Raw genomic sequence first — 21,335 nt, 5'->3', positions numbered from 1 at the left:
AAAAAAAACAAGATAGTCGAATTTCACCGATGCCCATCGTGTAAATAAAGTGGAAACTTCGCTAAGGAAACCAATTCGGTCCTTAATATTAACAATAAGTAAAAAAATGAGAAATTATCTTATTTGTCATAATATTTCATAATATCATTATCTATGTCAATAATATTGATATCTATGTCAACAATATTGACATCTAATAGTAAATGACAAAAAATAAATATCAACATTGTTGACATAGATGGTGTCATTTTGGATTAAATTAATTTTTTGGTGGATCGAAAAAATGTTATGAAATTTGTGACAAATAAGTTAATTTCTAAAAAAAAAAAAAAAATTGGTCCTTATTACACTTGTTTCTCAAGTTAAAATTTCACAATTTATAATGAGCTCGAAAATAAACAACTATGTTCGCGCGTTTGTTCAAACAATCCAGTCCAGACAGATCTCCACGTTCATTCCATAGCGATTCAAGGTTAGGGTTTCGTACTTTATGCTTTTTTTTTTTTTTCTTTTTTTTTTTCTTTTTTTACTGTAAAAATCGAATAGAATAGTAGTCCGCTATGCTCCTCAGACGCATCGTGGAAATCTCTTGCCCCGATTAATGGTTTCTGGTAGAAATTGCTTTGATTGTTCATGATTGCACACTTTTGATGTAGTTTTCTGGATTTGTACTGGCGAAGAACACAACTTTCCTTCCTATCTGTATTGGAATTTTGCGCGCAAAGACACGAATGGGGCTTTTACATTTCTTGATTATGGTTATTACAGGTAAATTTATAATCATCTGCGACTCTTCTGCTTCGACTTTAACAGAGATTTTTTCGTTTGATTTCATATATGGATTTCTGTCCAGCTCTGATATTGCAGGCTTTTAAAGCTTCCTCAGTTGTTGTGCCGAGTTCCAATTGCTACGCTTTTGACAATTCAAGTCGCATTTTGGATTTTGTATCCTTGCATTTACTAATTATATGTTCTGTAATCAAACCTTTTCATCGGGTTTATTGGAATTTTTCCTTAATGATGGTTCAGACGAGTCTGGTTGGCAAGCCTTTTTCATATGATTCAGGGGTAATTATTTCCTTGCATATTGTCTCTTTTAAACCATAAGATCAGTGTTTGGGTCGATGTAACCAAAGATTATGAATTTATTGGCCTGTTAACATTATACAGGACTCCGACCTGGTTGTTCGGTTTTGTAAAGATGTGGAGAGTCGATCGCAAAAGGTATTTAATTTAACTGATTTTTTAGTGTTAACAGGGAGTGTGTACGTGAGACTTAGAATGAATGAACGACATCCATGCGCTTTTCATGCTGAAAAATAGTAACAGATTGTAGTTTGATTATGTTGAATAGTTATAAAGTTTGTGATGTTACACAGCGAAATGCTGCAGCAAAGTCAGCAAAATTCTATAGCAAGATTTTATTTCTTTTATTTCCTTATTATTTAGAATCTAGAGTATTCTAATTAGGCATATTAATTTCCTATATAAAGTAAATATACCGAAAGAATTAATTGAAGAATCGATATACAAAATCAGTGTTTTCTTTAGTTTTCTCTATATTTGAGATATATGCTTTAGGCATGTATCAGTTGAGTAGCTTTTGTCGTACCTTTGTGAAGGGGTACGTCGATTTTGGACGATTTGATAATGACTTCGTCGCTCGTTCGGGACAAGGAGAGTTTGTTCAGGTGAGTCATGGGCTATTAAAGGTTTTTTTTATTTTTTATTTTTTTTATTTTTATTTTATATATATATATATATATAGAGAAATGTATACCTATTTGCCTGAATGTGCTTTGGTTTCTCAAATATTAGGTGTTTTACAATGGAGACCTGAATATGTGTGAGGTCAGTCATGACAAAATGGGAAGAACAGCTGAGGTCAGTTGCCTATCTAAAAATGTGTTTCTTTCAGGAAAAAAGACTGGTAGATTCTACTTATCACCGGAGCTATTATTGATAAGGTTTCGTAAAAACATTTTGCTGTTGTCTCAGGTAAATATAAGATGCGGGATTTGTCCCAATGGAAAATGTAATGGTGTGTACTTGTATTTACCCTCATTCTAAAAATATTTAATATATACTACCATTATCATGTTGTCCATTTTTTTTTTTTTTAATATATATTTGAGACTGATATTTATTATGGAATGTGTTCAGATAAACCTGATTGCATCTGCAATGTCACTTACGAGTCTACTTGCAGGTCTTCTCCTATTGCCTGATTTTCATTTCTATTTTCTTTTGTTCTGACAAGTCTCAGCTGTTTTGCCTCATGATTGTTTTACGCACATCCTCCCATAAATTTTAAATATTTCAAGACTAACATGGTGATCACCTATGTTATTTCATTTTGTTGCTGTACTTAATCATCGCAGAGTTTTGGTTGATCTTGCTATACAATGTGAGAAACCGGGTCCTCGGGTGTTTAGAGGCCTTACTGTTGGTTTCCATCCTCGAACATGGGAAATTGTAAGGGACATGTTTCATTTCTACAGATATATTGTTTGATATGTAAGCATTTATAAGTAATTTTACAACTAAAAATCATGTGTTTAAAAATGTAGGTCTATGATGGCATGACTCAAATAGGCTTCGAAAAGTCTCATCACGAGTTCAGGTATGATATGGTTGGTTACTGACTTGTTTCGAATTCGTATCTTCTAGTGCTCTTATTTTATCTCATTTGGTAGCAAACTTTCGCGACTTAATCTCTGTATGATTTGTTCGTGTTTTTAGCTTCTCTACAGAACAGACGCATGTTGCCCTTTACGTAACGGCAATTGCTTCGCTTTCAAATTTGGTGCAGAAACCCACCGCTAAGGTAGTTAGTTAATAATGCACGGTATTTTAAATTGCACAGAATATCAACATGACATAACTGCTAAATGTTTAAGCTAAAATTATCAGACAATCCCAGACAACGGCCTAGTAGTTACTCTGTCAGGTTCGGGAGCATCAGGCAAAGCTCCTACAACTTTGTCTCCTACAATGCTTGCAATAGATTGGAGATGTAGGTTATCAAAGCCTAAGTTTTGTTGATGAGATTCGTCATTTACGTGTTCGATCCTGATTCTTGTTCAAAATCTCAGGCGAGACGGCTCGTGACACACCATATGAAGTTAATATCACTATTCCAATTGAGGGTTATGAACCTATTCAATTTACACTAGCAAAAATGTGTGGTACGCTCGGTTCTTTTATTAAAATAGCTCACTAGTAAGCTTACTCTTCTAGGTTGACTTTTTATATGTTAAAAATTAATTATTCTCGAACCATAACTTAGCCGCTTTGATTACAAAATCTGAGCTGCTCAAGTATTGCTCTTACTCTTCATATAGCAGCACTTTCACTTCTTGCGCATTTAGTTTCTAAAATACGTGAATTAGCGGTTATTTTCCTTCCATTTGCTCTGCCGAAAGTTTTCTAATAAAACGGAAACAGTTATTCTCTTAGAACAATGAGATCAGACACTATCAGTCAAATCAACTATATTTTTTATTGTATGAATAGGACAGTAATTCAATCTGGTGGCCTTCAATTAAGGATGGGTTTTCTCAAATTTTGCAGATTTCGGGCAAAATCAAGATGGAAACGCTACTAGAGGATGGGCTATATTTGGAATCATATCTTGCGTGTATGGTGGTTCATTTATGATGTCTACCTCAATTTATGTTTTCTTTTTCGCTGTTCCTTATTCATCTTATTTTGATACAGATTTTTCGTCGTGTCAACTCTGTTCTGCTGTGGAGGGTTTATTTACAAGACTCGAGTAGAACGCCAGGTTTTATACTTCTACAAGCCACAATTTAAAGACTGATATTTTCAATATAACCGTTCACATTTAATTCTCTGATTATATTTGTCCCCGTGCAGCATGGAATCGATGCATTGCCAGGCATGGCAATTCTATCTGCTTGTTTAGACACGGTAAGAGCCTAGATCATCACTGCGAAGGAAAAATAAAGGGCAATTTGCTGTCACGTATCAGAACTTTGTGACTAGCCAAAAAACACATGAATTAGCTATTTGGATACGATTATACATGGAAACCAAGTGTGTGATGATATAGCAAAACTTCGTAAACCATTGGGATATTTCTTCTTCCATGACATTCACTTGAATCCGTAATTGTTTCAAATTACTCTGCTCTGAAAATTAGCCCCGCAGTGTTTATCGAACATATGGACCAAGTAATATATTTATATACATTTGTGAATGTGAATATAGGTGAGCGGAGTAGGGCAAGGGTACACTCGAGCTGAAGAAACAAACCGCGCTTTCGCGAGCAACGCCTCTTGGGAACGCCCTCCCGTTGCTGCTCAAGCGACACAGAGACAAGCTGAGAGAAAATATGGTGCGATTTAGATGCCAAGTAATAATTTCTCGCCGAAATCTCTCCCCTTCCCTGTGGACATCAAGAGAAGGTCCGACGGCAAAGTTTCTTCACACCATTTTTGTATCTTTTTGAGCTGGTTATAAGATTCGCAAAGCTTAACGAATAGACTGTCCATGCTATGGAGCTTCGAGTTATAAGGGCATTTTCAATTCATAGCCATTGTCTTTACCGTATTGATATTAAAAGCTCAGTTTGGCAGGAACATCATTTTCAGCGTTGCTTGCAAAGTTGCCATATATAAATGCAACTGTATCTGTATGCAACTCCTGTTTTTTTCTGAGTTTGTTTTTTTGTTTTTTTTTTTTTTTTTTTTTAATAAAACAAAATCCATATTTTGGAGTTGGAGTTGAGGAGTTATGTTGCAGTATTTGAATATGGAGCTTAATCCGGACGAGCTCGTACTGGACCTTTCTACAATAATAATAATAATAATAATAATAATAATAATAAGATCACTGTGTATAATCATAATGGAAAAACGACGATCTTTATTGCAGCAAATATTAAACTCCAGACTCAAAGTTGTACATATATATTCAGAAAACAACAATAACACACACCAAATACAAAAGATATACATATATAATGCACATCATTACAAGCTCAATAACATTACACACTCTTATAAGTTATAACCAACCAAACGCTATAGTATACGTGGCGCCTAGAGCAGCGCCACCACAGACCCATAATAGGAAATACGGTGAAACAACTACGTACGACAAAGGACGCACATAATTGAGATTATTGATGAATTATAGAGATTTTTCAGAGGATAAAGCCTAGTTGTGTTCCTGCTGATCGTTGTGGCCCCCTGGGAGCTTCTCTTTGATCTTGTCCATGATTCCCTTCTTCTCGTGGGTCCCACCGGCACTGTCGGCAGTGGTGGTGTGACTCTGTTCGTCTTTGTGGGCCCCAGGCAGCTTCTCTTTGATCTTCTCCTTCATTCCCTTCTTTCTCCTCCCTCCTTGCCCATCATCCTCCGACTATACACCCATGATGAACATTGAATTTAAAAATCAATTAAGAGACTTAAGATAACTGTTTCTCAAAAAAGTTACGCTGAGAAAATACATTTACAAAGTAATATAATTTCTCTTTAGAATACGCTTCGGTTATGTTCAATATTAGTTTTAGTACATAATCAAACAGCCACTGAAATGTAGGATATAGTTTGCATTAAAAGCGTTGCTAGATCCTAGCATATATATATGTAACTAGCTTATAACAAGCTCTAAGGAGAATGGAAAGTCAAAACAAAAAATCTGAACAAAAATTAAACAAACTTACAGAGCTCGAGCTTGCGCTACCAGAGCGGTGAAGCTTGCCGTGGTCATTGCCGGCACCGATACCGGTAACCCCAGTCGCCAGCTGACCGCTCTGGAAGGTAGGGTTTCCGAGCTCGTCGGTCTTTTGTGTCTCACTGTGTTGGTTCTGATAGTTCTCCATGATGATTTTAGGTTCTAGCTAGGTCTCAAAAAGAAACTGATACAATACTGTTTTAGAATATAGAAAAGGGTTTTTGTTTTGATTTTCTAAGATGGTTTAGTGTTGTGGTTATGGAGCTTAGGGTACGGGGTTTATATACAGAATGTTGGCCATGCAAATATCATTGTTTTGTCCTGTGAAATAAGAGTACGTGGAGAATAGTTGAACGTGCACCACGTAGGTTCTCTACACGTCCAAAGTGAAGTTAATATATTATAGAAAAACTAAGATTATTATTTGGTTGAACACGACAGTCAAACAGTTTTACGCATGGCCTTCTAGTTGTTTGACACGCATGCTTTTGCGTATAATAATTAATGTCTTGATGTATCATATCAGGCCGAGTCTTGCTGATGTGTTGCCTGTGTATAGGAGTTTATTTATTTATTACTTAATTTGTTTATTTGGTGAGAATGATGACTGAAGAAGAGTGTTTTTTTAATTAATACATATCGAGGATACGAGTTTGATTGTAGGCATATAGCAGTGTTGTTCAAATTGTCAAGCCTTTGGGGGCAAATGACCGACATCAGTGCGCGGCCTCCATGTGGAAGGATCAGAGTCGTTGATTTTAATCTCGGGAATTACATTTGTTTAAAATTGGAAAGTTTCGAGATGGTTCTAATTATATTTTGTTCAAAGCATTGTGCAATTGTTTTGACCAAGGGCTTTAGTTTAGTGTTACTTCGTTTTGGGAAAAAAATAGTACTCTTCATAATTTTTTTTATTCTATTAAAAAATAATATAGTTTTGTGTTTATTTATGCTTTTTCATATAGAATTGAATAGGAATTTAACAAAGCATTAATTTAAAAAACCAAACAAATCTAGGCCAAGTTATGTAGCAAAATAATAATTCATCTATATTTCTTAGCAAACTGAAGTATAAGAAACATCTCCAAACTAGAGTTGGAGTGTGGCTAAATAAAGGTAGATTTTCTACCACCCTACTTCATTAAAATAAAAAAAATTAAATATAGAGTTTCATTATTCATTTAACTCAATTCTAAAATAAAATTTTAATAATATTAAATTAATTTATATATTTATAAAAAAAAACCCACAAAACTTATCATATTTGCATATTTTATCACAAAATCGTATATGAAATTATTTATTTTATTCTAATTTGATATGAAAAATAATTTTGATGAAGAAGAATTATATAAATATTGATCTTCATAGAAAATAAATTAAATGATAAATATATAAATAAAAAAGTTGTAATCGATTAGTATTTTAATGTTGTCATGTGTGTTTATTTTATAAATATATATAACATTATTAGATAAAAATAAAAATTAATTATATATAGATTATGGATCTAATAAATAGTAAGTTGTTAAATTTTTTATAAGCGTGTGTGTGTGAGGGAGATACATATAATATTATTTGCAGAGTTTTGAGTTGAAAATACTCTTAGAGGGCGATATCAATCATTATAATAATTAGCTCTACTATAAGAGCTAGCTACACACAAGGTGTCCTTCATGATGAAATTGCAAGGCGCAAAAAATGGTTGATAATGACCTACATGGCCGGCTTAACGGATTCCGAGGCTTTAAGCGAAATTCAAAAGACCTTTTTTTTTTCTAAACAATCAACAAGAACTCCTTGTGAGAGGGAATTAATTTTATTCTCTTCATTTTATTTCTTATAATCGTATTAATATCTCATTTCATTTTTTTTATTTGACATACTTAGCCCTTGCTTATATTCAAATCACATAAAAAAAAAAAAAAAAATTGGCAATGCACACCGATTTATCACACACAATACTAATTTAAATACAACATGTAAAGGGTAAACTAATAAAGTGAAAAAAACAAAGGCAAAACCAAGAGAAATTAGAAATGAAAATCGTAATGTTTTTTTATTTTATTTATTTTTTATAATTGGAGAAGTAGTGTTTCATTTTGTTAAAAAATAAAGGGAAAATAACACATTTATACCATGTGTTTTAGTGAAATGTCGAGTTTAACCATCGGTTTTCAAAAATGTCGAGTTTATATCCTCTGTTTAACTAAAATGACGAAATTATACCATCTGTTTAATTAAAATGACGAAATTATACCCTGAAATAGACAACAGTGTCACGAATATTCTTTTTATTGACTTTTCATTGACGTTGACTATAATATTTATATATAAACACCAATTATCTTTATTCATTCGCGCCATATATGTAATTTATTTAAAAACTAAAAAATAAACAACAGTCTCTTAATAATGAAGAACACAGAAATAGGCAAAAGGGTAAACATCAATAGTTGATAATCATCAAAATCGCATATTCGAACAGAATATCCAGGATTTAGAGTTACAATTCGAACACGGAATGAAGTAATTTCTTAGGAGGTATGAGTTTTATTATTTAATTTCAATTTAAGGCTATTTTTATTTCAAAATTGAGAATTTGGAAGTTAGGGCACTGATTTAGATTTGATTTGGTTTTTCTTATATAAGAGTTAATATCAATGAAAGGGAGATTTGTGACGCTGTTATTAATTTCAGGGTATAATTTCGTCATTTTAGTTAAACAGAGGGTATGAACTCGACATTTTTGAAAATCAAGAGTTAAACTCGACATTTCACTAAAACACATGGGGTATAAATGTGTTATTTTCCCAAAAATAAATGGTACAGAACATTGTGGAAAATTTAAAGGATATGAAGTAGATAAAAAAAGATTAAAAATTAAAAAAAAAAATTAATGGGCTTTGTGTTGTCTTTTGCTAGACAATGAGCTTTTAGCATTTTAATTTGGTTTAAACTTGTAAGACGTTTGCATTGCCTTGTGGTGGTAGTGGCCGACAATGAGCTTTTAGCATTTTAATTTGGTTTAAACTTGTAAGACGTTTGCATTGCCTTGTGGTGGTAGTGGCCGATATGTCTGCATAAGTGCAACAATTTTTATTTTATTTTGTTCAAAAAAAATGGGTTTCAATTTTTTTGGGCCTTAGTATGGGTTTCAATTTTTTTTGGGCAAAGAGAGCCTAAAGCAAAAGCTTTAGGACCTTAATAGACGCATTCAAAAGTAATCGAAAAATAAAAATTACGATCCTATAACATTTTTGACATCAACCCACGTAAAACCTCAAAAGCAGAACTGGTGCTTCTTGAGCCAGAATATAGAGCAGTAGCTAATTTTGGTGCTTATCTCGATTTTTAACTTTTTCTCATCGGAGAGCATGAAACTCAAACTATGCGTGTGACACAAATATACAAATTTATGTTACTGTCAGTGGCATTACTCTTTGAAACCGATAAACACGTAATTAATAACGTAGATCTTTATTTGACTTTCAAAATGGCGTAAAATATATATATATATATAGAGCTCAATATAATGGGCACCAAATACAAAAAATTACAGCGCACATCATTACAAGCTTGATGACATTAGACTCTCATAAGCGCTTAAATAGGATATATATATGATATGCATAGCGCACTCGCGTCTCATGTATAACTATCCAGCAGCACTACACGCACACAGTCCTTTATTTATTTATTTATTTTTTTTCTTCCCTCGCAGATACCACACACATAATAACACGTACAAAGCACACTACGTAATTCAGATCATTGATTAATTATACTAATATCTAAGAGGAAGCTTAGTGGTGTTGCTGGTCGTGGTGGCCCCCTGGGAGCTTCTCTCTGATCTTGTCCATCATTCCCTTCTTCTCGTGGGTCCCACCGCCGGGAGTGGTGGTGGCGGTGGTGTGGGTCTGCTGGTCTTTGTGGGCCCCAGGAAGCTTCTCTCTGATCTTCTCCTTCATCCCCTTCTTTCTCCTCCCTCCTTGCCCATCATCCTCTGACTACATTTTCAGACAAACAGTTAACACGTTAAACGTCAATAATAATAGTAAAAACTTAAAAAAATATAATAATTTGAGAGATACGATATGGCTTTCAGTTCTTCAATATAATTTAACAAAAGCTCTAAAAGAAAACTAGAAGTTAGCAGGAAAAAGTAGAATAACAATAAATTTATAATAAAAAAATGAACTTACAGAGCTTGAGCTTGAGCTACCGGAGCGGTTAAGATTTCCTTGCTCATGGCCGGCACCGATACCGGTGACCCCGGTGGCCTGGCCGCTCTGGAAATTAGGGTTTCCGAGCTCATCAGTCCTCTGCCGAATCGGGTTTCCGTACGCATCGGTTTGTTGGGTTCCACTGTATTGGTTCTGATAGTTGTCCATGATGATTTTGGGTTGCAGCTAGGTCTCAGAAAGAAACTGATAGCAATAATGTTTCAGAATATAGGACGAAAAAGGTTTTTCTTTTGATTTCTGTTTGTTTGGTTTAGTGTTGAAGGTTTATGGAGCTTAGGCTGTGGGGTTTATATACAGAATGTTGGCCATGCAAATATCATTGTTTTGTCCTGTGAAATAAGAGTACGTGGAGAATAGTTGAACGTGCACCACGTAGGTTCTCTACGCGTCCAAAGTGAAGTTAATATATTCATATTTATAAAAATAGGGTTTTTCAATGGTTTTACACGTTAGTCATGCAGCTATACGCGTGGCGCTTTATCTGTTTGACACGTTTGCTTTTGGGTGTCGGCACTGCGGATAAGAATGGTAATTATTTAATACTTGAGGTATCATTATGATGCCTTGTAATGTGTTATTCGTTGTTGTTGTTGTTTCTTTTCTTTTTTCTTTTTTTAATTAATTTTTATTTAAAATGATGACTGATAGGGATAAGAGTTTGATTGTAGACATAGCAGTTGTTCAAATTGTCAATCTTTTGAGGGTGAACTACTGACATCATTATACGATCTCTCGTGGCTGGATCCGAGTCGTTGATGTCAATCTCGTTTATTTATTTTTACTATGTCAATCTCGTTAGTTAGATGTGTTTTTCATTGGAAAATTTCGAGATGGTTCTTAGACCATATATTATATTGACTTATGTACTACATATTTATGCCTTACAAATTAATCTGTAGCACCAAGTTTTTTGTAATCAAATTATCTACTTGTGTTTGTTATAAATAAATATTATCGTACTTCATTATTCAAAGTTTAATATTGAGTCCGCTATGTATATAATTACCTGAAAATTCAAAATTCATCATATATAATCAACGGCAGATCCAGATTTTAAAAAAAGGGAGCCAAAAAATAATACGCTAAATTATTCTTTTAATTAGTTAAAAAATTTAGGCTTTAGGGGGGCTCTGACCTCTTGAAGGCTCCGCCTGGGTCCGCCCATGTAAATAGCTAACTTTTGATAAATTTCAAATATTCGTTAATAATTATAAATAATCATTTAACTCTAAAGACATAAATAAAATATTAAAAACATTTAAACAATACCACATTACTATATAATAGCCTATTTATTTAAAAATTTTAAAAAATTAGCTATTTAACAAATCTCCAAAATTTGATAATTTAGTTACATAATTAATTATTTAGTATTTAGGGAAAGTTCTGAAGAAGATATTAATTCAATGGTCATTTTATCTTTCTAAATATAGTTTCAAAGAAATGTAGGAAACATTACATGTCCCACTGGAATTTTAATGTAGCCTAAAATATACACTAATATTACACAAAAGTATTAAAACAGCTATTTTTTCTATGTTCATCTTTTCTTAATTCAAATAAATACGTTTATTTTACCATGAAATATTTTTAACGGCGCTTCTGTTTAAGCGTCATGAAAACTTCGGTCCAACCACAATACACTATGTGTGCGTAGAAAATCGGAGTTTTCACAGTGCTTCTAGCTCAAGGTCCAAGGAAAACCATAACCATACACGTTCTATATGTAGAAGCTTTGTCAATGAGCTTGCGAAACCCCCCAAGTTTCCTCAGACTCTTCACTCCCTTGATGTTGGTCATCCTCATCTCTTATTCCTCATCGTCTATCGCTCATTGTCGTTGTCCACCGCTGTAGCGCAGTGACATCCGTGCCATCTTCATTATTTGTCGATGTCCATCCACATATCCTTAGCTCGTTGTTTCCATTACAGTCAGTTCCTTATATATGTGAGCAGCGGCGGAACCACATTGGATCAGTGGGTGCACGAATCCCCCACTAGTCCGGGATGAAAATAAATTTACTGGATATTAATCCATAATTATTATAAATAAAAATAATTATACATGAACAATAAAAATAAATTAAATAGTAGTGACATATCTCATTATGTCACTACGGATTTAATTATCTTATTTTTTTTACCTTTAATTAATATATTATCACTTTATTTAGTATTGTTATTTATTTATGTACTAGTTCTAACGACACGCGTTGCGCGAGTTAGAAAAATTATGATTGTTTTTAAACAAAAAGTGGAAAATAAAAATAAGGAAAATAAAGTAAGGTGGAGATTTTTAATTGTATTAAATTAGATTTAGCAAAGTTGTTGTCAATGATTTTTTAAAAATAACAAAAGGTAGGGAAAAAAACTCTTGTATGATTCAAAGTTTTTCAAAATACTGCATGTTTTTTTACCTGTCAGATTTCTTAAAAGTATTATGGGAAAAAAAATTTAGTTAAATAAAAGGTGAAGCTAAATTTTGATAAAATACAAAAAATATAGAGAAATAGAAATTAAAAAAGTTTCTTATATTTATATTAATATAAAATCTACGTATAATATTTAATACGACATAGTTTTTCAAATAATATATATATATATATATATATATATATATAAACATATAATCCAAATGATGTATGTTATTGATATAGTATAATATAGTATTAGTAATTATGATTATAATAGGAAAAAAATTTAGTTAAATAAAAGTTGAAGTTAAATTTTGATAAAATAAAGAAAAAAAGATATAGAGAAATAGAAAGTTTTTATATTTATATTAATATAAAATCTATGTATAGTTTTCAAATAATATATATATATATATATATATATATATATAAACATATACATAATGTATGTTATTAATATAGTATAATATAGTATTAGTAATTATGATTATAATATACATAAAAAAAATTAAACAAAATATATTGATGAGAGAGGGAGGAAAAAAAATTATACAAAATATGTTGATGAGGGAGGGAAAAAAAAACTAGGGGTGGCAATTCGGGTTACGTGTCGTGTTCGTGCCGTGTCTTATTCGTTTTCATGTATTTTTTGACAGACCCAGACCCGACCCATTTATTAATCGTGTCTAGGAGCAAAACCCAAACACGACCCAGTATTTTTTTGTCAAACCCAGACCCAACCCACTAAGACTCATTTATTAATCGTGTCTCAATGGACCATGTAACCCACGAACCCACTTAGACCCACAGACCCATTTAGACTACTAAACCAATTTGAACACGCGAATCGGTTAGACCCTTAGACATGTGTACTTCAAAATATTGAAATCCTCTAAATCAAATTAAATAACAAATTAGTCAGAATAAATAATTAATAAAAATACTCCATATAATCAACTAAGCCACCAACATAATATTTTTACTACAAAAGAGAAGTTCAAACACAATCCATTGGGTCATTATGGATCTTTATCGTGTTTACCCATTAACAATCCATTTAATATTCGTGTTTAATTGGGTCCCAATAGGTTGTCGTGTTCGTGTCGTGTTCACCCGTTATTTAATCGTGTTCGATACGGATGGACCCAGATCCATTTTAGGTCGACCCAAACCCAATTACACCGTGTCGTGTCTCGTGTACGGCCCAAATTGCCACCCCTAAAAATACCTTTAAAGGATAAGGGTTGAAAAAAAAAATCAAAAGCCAAGGGTTGGAAAAAAAAAGGACAAGGGCTGAAAAAAAAAAAAAAAAACCGCCAGGACAAGTGTTGAAAAAAAAAATTCAAAGGCCAAGGGCAAAAAAAAAAAAAAAAAAAGCCACGTGTCGCCTCCTGGTGGCGCCACGTGGCGGCTCCAGGATGAAAGTTGAAGGAGAGGTGCTCCTTATTAACTATGTTATGGATTTGTTTAAAAATAATAATAAAAAAGAGCTGATAGGCAGTTAGCCTTTTTTTTGTTTTCTAGTGGTATGGAATTCCACGTATATCTATCTGGTCTAATAATCATTAGAATTCCTTCAGAAATAAGCGAATATAAAAACCAACATCTTGGAGGGGCGTATGTAAAAAAAAAATCACATTAAAAAAAATAGTGGCAAAAAAACTCAATGTTTACGATTTGTAATAGTTAAGTACTCAAATTTAAAAAGTTGTGGATTGAATATTCAAGATCAATATTTATCCCTCCGTTACAACCCCGAGTATTAAATTGGATGATATATATATAACACGTGTCATCATCTGGTTACTTTGACAATATTAAATTAAATACTTTATTTTAATTATATTTAATTTTTATTTTTTTTCCTCTCTTCTCTTTCTCTTTCTCTTTCCACATATACCACCTGATCGTAACTTACCGGCGCGAGAAAAACCCCGGCGAGGTCAACAGCCCAAAAGGACTTAACTCCAACAACATCATGAAAAGCGACGGGGATTCACATATACGGTCTACTCTGCTTGAACCCAAACGACGCTGACGTAGTATCCTTCTCTCTCTCTCCTTATTCCAAGTGCCATCAAACGCAAGGATCGGCCGGCCAGCGGCGACGCAATTTTTCCAGCGAGAAGCTAAGTGAAAGATCTCTGGTCCGAACCCGGAGTTTCCATCGGCGAAGAATCGCGAGACCAAGGTCAACGGTCTAGAGCTCGATCGCTCCGGCGCGTCGGAGAAGAAAACGTCCGTCGAAGGTCTTGTAAGAAGCGTGACCTGGACCTCCGATGAAGGAAAACCTCTTGGGGTCTTCATTCTTCGATATTAATGGAATATAAAATCAAAGTTTGGATTATTGAGTTTATCCGAAAACTCTCGAGTTTGTGTTCTTTTTAAAATATGAAAAAAAATCAGTTTATAAATAAATGGAATTGTGTCTTCTTCGATTAGTCTTAAAGGTATGAGGTTCCATCTAAAACCAAGCTTGGTAATTAGAGGAGTAATCCACAAGCCTTATAAAGAGCCCAGGATCGTAATACCCAGTCGATGTGGGACTATCCTTGATACACCCCCTCACGCGCACAGGCACTGGAAGTGTGAAGTATAGGCCCGATCAGGTAGCCCACAACCGAGAATGAGCCCCGCTCTGATACCTCTTAAAGGTATGAGATTCCATCTAAAACCAAGCTTGGTAATTAGAGGAGTAATCCACAAGCCTTATAAAGAGTCAGGATCGTAATATCCAGTCGATGTGAGACTATCCTTGATAGTTAGAAAGAGAAAGAGAAGATAGGGAAAACAAATTGATTAATTTTTTTTGCGATTTCTTGAGATTTTGAAATTCAAGTGGAAAATTCACCAAGTAATAATTATGTTAGTACCTGATGGAATCTCGTCCATCTCCCGAGAGAGAGGTTTTTATTTTAATTTTTTTACTTCAAAGTTATCGGATCATGACACGTGTTATATCATCCAAATTAATATCAGAAGTTGTAAAAGAGGGACAAAATATTGATTTTGGATATTTTTCTCATAATTTTTTAAGCTCCAGTATTTAGTTGTTACAAACCATAAGCATTAGATTTTTTTGCAGCCATCTCCGCTAAAAAAAATAAAAATAAAAAAACTAACAAAGATTTGTAAGCAATACGGGATACTCGTTTATTGCAATATTAAACTTAAGAGTCAAAAAGGTGTACATTTATATTTTAGACGTCATCAATAACGAGCACCAAATACAAAAGATATATAATACCCCATCATTACAAGCTGAACAACATTACAAACTCTCACTATAGTATATGTGGCGCCTAGAGCAGCACTAGGCACACACCACTTAGTTGAGATTATTATACTTACGACAAAGGAAAGGACGCACGAAATTGAGATTATTCATTACATGTAGTAATATTTTATTCAGAGGAGTAAGCCTAGTAGTGTTGTTTGTGGTCGGCGTCGTGGTGGCTCCCTGGGAGCTTCTCCTTGATCTTCTCCATCATTCCCTTCTTCTCCTGGGTCCCACCGCCGATTCCTCCACCGGGAGTGGTGGTGTGATGAGGCTGTTGGTCTTTGTGGGCCCCACCGCCGATACCTCCACCGGGAGTGGTGGTCTGATGAGGCTGTTGGTCTTTGTGGGCCCCACCGCCGATTCCTCCACCGGGAGTGGTGGTCTGATGAGTCTGTTGGTGGTTGTGGGTCCCACCGCCGATTCCTCCACCGGGAGTGGTGGTCTGATGAGTCTGTTGGGGGTTGTGGGTCCCACCGCCGATTACTCCACCGAGAGTGGTCCGAGTCTGTTGGTCTTTGTGGGCCCCACCGCCGATTCCTCCGCCGGGAGTGGTGGTCTGATGAGTCTGTTGGTCTTTGTGGGCCCCAGGCAGCTTCTCCATAAACTTCTCCTTCATTCCCTTCTTTCGCCTCCCTCCTTGCCCGTCATCCTCCGACTGTATTCACACAAACATTTATAGTTAACATAAGAATATAATGATATAGAGATACGATATGGCGTTCTTTCCTTTAAATTCCGATATTTTTATTTATTTACTAATACGTGTTTTTAGCTATTTTATTGTAAAATATAGTTTTGTGACGTCACAATGATAATTTGGAAGATATATTCTTTCAGTACATCGTCGAACATGCCCACTGAAATTTAGGTCCTGTAAAATTGTTTGTTTATATGCTTTCTATGTAAGAGCCTATATTGTAGACAATAATTTGCACACAGACATACAAAACGATATAGTCTTGTAAATTAAATATATTTAACAAGCTCCAAACGAAACAAAATGCAAGGAAAATAATAAATTATATAATAGAAAAAAATGAACTTACAGAGCTTGAGCCTGTGCTACGAGAGCGGTTGAGCATGCCGTGATCATGGCCGGCATTGTGACCGGGAATCCCGGTGTCCTGGCCGGTCTGCTGGTAAGTGGCGTTTCCGAGCTCATCACTTGTCTGCGGAGCAGGATTTCCGTACGTCTGTTGCGTTGCATTGGATTGGTTCTGGTAGTTCTCCATGATGATTTCGGGTTGTAGCTAAGATAGGTAAGGGTTTTTTCTTTTGATTTTTGTGAGTTTCTTTAATGATGGGTTTAGTGTTGAGGTTTATGAAGCTCTTAGCATGGAGTTTATATACAGAATGGTGGCGGTGAAAATATCGTTGTTTTGTCCCTTGAGTACGTGGAGAATAGTTGTTGTACCTATACACAGTGAAGTCAATATATTGTATGATAAAAATATCAATCTTATCCCCTCATAATCTCATATACAAATATCAGTGTTTCTCTCCATACAAAATATCTATGTTCTGTCGACACCGTAAGAGACTAATGGTAAGCTAAATGTCATTTTAGCTTATCAAGATACATAGTTCATTGGTTGAAAAAAAAATGGGATCCATTTTTTACTAAATTAATGATTAAACAATTTGATTTATAGAGTTAATTTGCTAAGTTAAATCAATATCTAATATGTAAAACAATAGTAAACAAGTAACTTAAAACTTTTGCTATTTATTAGCAAATCCCTCAGATTGCTAAGTAAATGCTCTAAGATATTAATTTACTATAGATAGAAATGTGATATTTTTATTTGGTTGTGCACATTAGTCAAACACCTGTAACGCGTGGCACTTTAATTCTTTGACACGTCTCCTTTTGGGTGTCTTAATAAGAAAAATGGTTACCGACATCATGTTTGCTACACGTGGCATGATCAGAGTCGTTATTTAGATGTGTTTTTAATTGGAAAATTTTGAGATTGTTCTTAAAATATCTACTATAAACTTTCTGTACTAAATATCTAAATCTTACAAATTATTTGTAGCACCGAATTTTTTTTGTAATTATTGTACTTTTATTCAAATAAAATTTGATAAATATAGGATAATCTTTTATAAGAAGGATATCATGTCAGTAGTTTTTTTTTATTTAATTAATTTTAAAGCAAGAATGAAAAGTTGGTATAAGAAGGATATCATTTCCTGGAAAACTATGCTCGATGGCATTAGAATACTCATCTTTTTAAGTGACTTAACAATTTTGAGGACTTATTAGCAATTAACAAAAATTGTAAGTTAGTTGCTTATCATTATTTTACACTTTACCTATTAACTTAATTAAGCTACTTTACTTAATTAAGTTATCTAGCTTAGCAAATTAAATGGGCTCATTTTTTATTTAATAAATGGGAATTGAATAAAAAATAATAATAAAATATTAATTATTGACATGGGATAAAGTTAAGCTAGGAGAGTGATTTAGCTTACCAATAAAGAGCAAATTTCCTTAAATTAGTTGTAGCTTAAATTGGTTATATGGCAAGTTAAGCAAATATGATATTTGCTTATCATTAAAGATGCTCTAAGTACAACTTTATACGAAGCTGAAAAATACTAATTAATATAATTTTGTTATAGTCTCTCTCTAGGAGAGACAAGATACCTTTTTTATATTTTTTTTTATAAGGTGGACGGTACACGAAGATTTTATTAAAAAAAAAATCTTCATATATATATATATATATATATATATATATATATTAAACTAAAAAGAAAAGAGATCACAAAGTTACAAATTTGTGATATCTCTTTTCTGCTATCTTTATTAATAAAATAGCGTATTTTATCAGGTAAATCATTAAAACTAAGATATCTTAGATTCATCAAAGAATGACCAAACTTACTTAGGAAATCAGCCGCCATATTCTCTTCGCGATAAACATGAAGAAGAACCATATGTTCCATTATTTGCTTCAAGAAATTTATTTTGCAACGAATAATCTACGGTGGTTGAATTTTATCTTTAATTGAGTCAGCGAGTAATTTAGAATCACTTTCAACCACTGTAATTTGCTGCCACGCATTTTTCAAATACTCAAAACCCCAAAATAAACTCTGAAACTCACCCTCAAAAGTTAAAATTACATGAACAGGGCCAACAAAGCACATAATACAATCACCAAATTTATTCCTCACAATATCACCAATAGAACATCTACCATTCTTGAAGGAACCTTGACATTAAGTTGAAATCCAATCGTAGGACCTTTCATTTTAGCGAAACAAAACAATATGAAGAATGATGAGAGGTATTAGAGAGCCAAAGTTGTTGACTGATCACTTGAGTGAGTTGATCAATAAGGCCATCGACATTGATTAGAAGTGTAGTAGTTAATACCCTATAATCATCAAAAAAATACTTATACACCTGCTCTTTCATAATTCTCACAAGACTAATCTTCTTAGTATCAGTAAGCTATGCTTAAAATAAGCGAGGTATCGTAACAGGCCGAGACATGAGACTTAACTCTGGGAGACTTGCGTCTTATTTATAAGTCTAGTTGCCGAATCTTTGCTTTTATGATAAAAATCAATCATCGATGGTATATTTATACATATACGTTGAATGTGGTCATCTACATATATGTAGCTGACTTGTTCGATAAAAATCATCAATGGTATATTTATACCTTCGCAAATGTAGAAGTTGAATAAATTTTAGGCTCATAACCCGCCAACGTACAAACTTGAAGGCGGATAACGGTCTTGATCTGTGTTATTCTATGATTGATTATGTAACCCACTTCATATATAATTTTCATTGTAGTTGATTGACTTATTTTTTTTTTGTTGAAGTTCGTGGAATGATAATATGTTAGGAATTATTTCACGACTAATACTAACAAATGTTTATAAAATAAGTTAAGTCATATGTTGCTTCTTTCACACTTTCGCAATGATGTCAGAATAAATAAATAAGAATAAAAGATGTTAGAATTCGTACAATATAAGCTAACCCAAAAAATTTACATCTTAAAAATTTTCACATTAAAAAAAAAAAAAGAGAACTAACAAAAATTTATAAAGATCACGTTCTCCAATTTTTTTCCAAATATTTTTTTCTCACATATATTTTTCCAATTTTTTTTTATAATGTTTTTATCTTTAAAATTTATAAATTAACTCCCCAACTCTTTTTGCGTATTATTCCCCTTAATTTAGATTTCTGGCTCCATCCATATAATCTTATATACAGTTTGTATATGGAATACATTAATAAAGATGTTTCGACAACAAATATTAACTTAAAACCCAAAGCTGTACATATAAAATATTCAGACAACATCAATATCGGGCACTAAACGCAAAAGATAAGATAGTGCACGTTGTTACAAGCTAGAAAGCAAAGGCTTAAAATTCAATTTAGGCTTAAAAAAAAAAAAAAAAAAAAAATTTTTTTTTCTTAAGCTCGAAATTTTTTGGTTGGGGGCCAGGCCTCTTGAGGCTAGCACCTGGTCCGCCCTGTCACACACCATAACAATAAATACATGAAAATGAAACCACTACGTGCAACAAAGCACACACGTAATTGAGATTATTTACGAATAATTATAGTAAATTAGAGAAGACGAAGCCTAATAGTGTTTATTCTGGCCGTGATGACCCCCTGGGAGCTTCGCCTTGATCTGCTCCACAATTCCTCCGCCGCCTCCGGTGGTGTGAGCGTGACTCTGGTGGTTGTTGTGGTGGGCCCCAGGGATAACCTTATCGGCGATCTTGCCAACAATTCCCGTCTGCTTGTGGGTCCCACCGCCCATGACCCCTCCTCCTCCTCCGGTGGTGTGAGCGTGATTCTGGTGGTTGTTGTGGTGGGCCCCAGGAATAACCTTATCGGCGATCTTGCCAACGATTCCCGTCTGGTTGTGGGTCCCACCGCCCATGACCCCTCCTCCTCCTCCGGTGGTGTGAGTGTGATTGGTTTTGTGGGCCCCAGGAAGCATCTGCTTGATCTTGTCCATGACTCTCGTCTGTTTGCGTCGCACTAGATTGGTTCTTGGTAGTTCTCTTGGGTTGTACAGCTATGGGTGTCAAAAGGAAACTTATATAGAAAAAGAGGGTTTCTTGAATGATGTGGGTTTGTGTTGAGGTTTATGGAGCTTAGACTATGGGGTTTATATAGAGTCTTTAATGCCTTTAAAATATCATTGCTTTGTTCCTTCAAATAAGAGTACGTGGAGAAGTTAATAACTTAATATATTGTACGTGTCATCGGTGAAGGAAGATATTATATTATACATAAAATATCTATATTGCGCTCCATATAAAATATCAACGTTGTCCCTCCCATAAAAATATCTAACGTTTGATGAGAATGATATTTTTTTTTTCGGAGATAAGAATGATATTCAATGTCTTGTAGCGTGTCGACATCAGTGTTTGGCTCCACGTGGCAGGATCAGAGAGTCGTTTATGTTAATCTCGTTTAATTAGATGCGTTTTACATTGGAATTTTTTTAGATTCTCGGAGATAAGAATGATATTTAATATCTTGTAGTGTCGACATCAGTGTTTGGCTCCACGTTGCAGGATCAGATTCGTTTATGTTAATCTCGTTTAATTAGATGTGTTTTACATTGGAAATTTTTTAGATTGTTCCTAGAACATTTATTATTTACTTCTGTACTAAATATATAAATCT

At 33.9% G+C, this 21,335-nt stretch overlaps 4 protein-coding genes across 7 annotated transcripts; 1 reads left to right on the top strand and 3 right to left on the bottom strand.

The window, feature by feature from the left end:
* Positions 1–349: 349 nt before the first annotated feature.
* On the top strand, positions 350–4,559 carry LOC149399614 (G-protein coupled receptor). Of its 2 annotated transcripts, none has more exons than XM_089612744.1 (18): positions 350–472; positions 681–768; positions 854–945; positions 1,030–1,068; positions 1,171–1,224; positions 1,623–1,691; positions 1,819–1,884; positions 1,999–2,041; positions 2,164–2,209; positions 2,382–2,475; positions 2,571–2,623; positions 2,743–2,827; positions 2,914–3,016; positions 3,096–3,188; positions 3,574–3,640; positions 3,721–3,787; positions 3,880–3,933; positions 4,234–4,559. In XM_089612744.1, the coding sequence occupies exons 2-18, from the start codon at positions 732–734 to the stop codon at positions 4,369–4,371; spliced, it is 1,200 nt and encodes a 399-aa protein (XP_089468870.1). In that variant the 5' UTR covers positions 350–472; positions 681–731; the 3' UTR covers positions 4,372–4,559. The 2 variants fall into 2 exon arrangements, with proteins under 2 accessions (XP_089468870.1, XP_089468869.1); XM_089612743.1 differs by having other exon boundaries at positions 657–768.
* A 305-nt stretch (positions 4,560–4,864) lies between these two features.
* On the bottom strand, positions 4,865–10,219 carry LOC149399613 (uncharacterized). Its single transcript, XM_089610333.1, has 4 exons — positions 9,909–10,219; positions 9,513–9,713; positions 5,693–5,869; positions 4,865–5,388 (listed from the first exon to the last, which is right to left on the bottom strand). Exons 1-4 carry the CDS (start codon positions 10,095–10,097, stop codon positions 5,185–5,187), a joined length of 771 nt encoding a protein of 256 aa, XP_089466459.1. The 5' UTR covers positions 10,098–10,219; the 3' UTR covers positions 4,865–5,184.
* A 5,272-nt stretch (positions 10,220–15,491) lies between these two features.
* On the bottom strand, positions 15,492–17,027 carry LOC149399612 (uncharacterized). 3 transcript variants are annotated; one of them, XM_089612747.1, is made up of 3 exons: positions 16,690–17,027; positions 16,216–16,298; positions 15,492–16,101 (listed from the first exon to the last, which is right to left on the bottom strand). In XM_089612747.1, exons 1-3 carry the CDS (start codon positions 16,873–16,875, stop codon positions 15,786–15,788), a joined length of 585 nt encoding a protein of 194 aa, XP_089468873.1. In that variant the 5' UTR covers positions 16,876–17,027; the 3' UTR covers positions 15,492–15,785. The 3 variants fall into 3 exon arrangements, with proteins under 3 accessions (XP_089468873.1, XP_089468872.1, XP_089468871.1); XM_089612746.1 differs by having other exon boundaries at positions 15,492–16,298; positions 16,690–16,742; positions 16,776–17,027; XM_089612745.1 differs by having other exon boundaries at positions 15,492–16,298; positions 16,690–17,022.
* A 2,909-nt stretch (positions 17,028–19,936) lies between these two features.
* On the bottom strand, positions 19,937–20,831 carry LOC149399611 (uncharacterized). The gene has a single exon (XM_089611057.1). The coding sequence runs from the start codon at positions 20,653–20,655 to the stop codon at positions 20,272–20,274; it is 384 nt and encodes a 127-aa protein (XP_089467183.1). The 5' UTR covers positions 20,656–20,831; the 3' UTR covers positions 19,937–20,271.
* Between the last annotated feature and the right edge of the window lie 504 nt (positions 20,832–21,335).

Source organism: Urtica dioica, chromosome 4, assembly GCF_054948205.1.
Source record: "Urtica dioica subsp. dioica isolate 48M chromosome 4, U.dioica_male_clone48M_v1_H2, whole genome shotgun sequence".
In the NCBI taxonomy this organism is placed as follows: domain Eukaryota; kingdom Viridiplantae; phylum Streptophyta; class Magnoliopsida; order Rosales; family Urticaceae; genus Urtica; species Urtica dioica.
The sequence above is the reverse complement of the archived record's forward strand: the minus strand, read 5'-3'. Positions and strand labels throughout refer to the sequence as shown.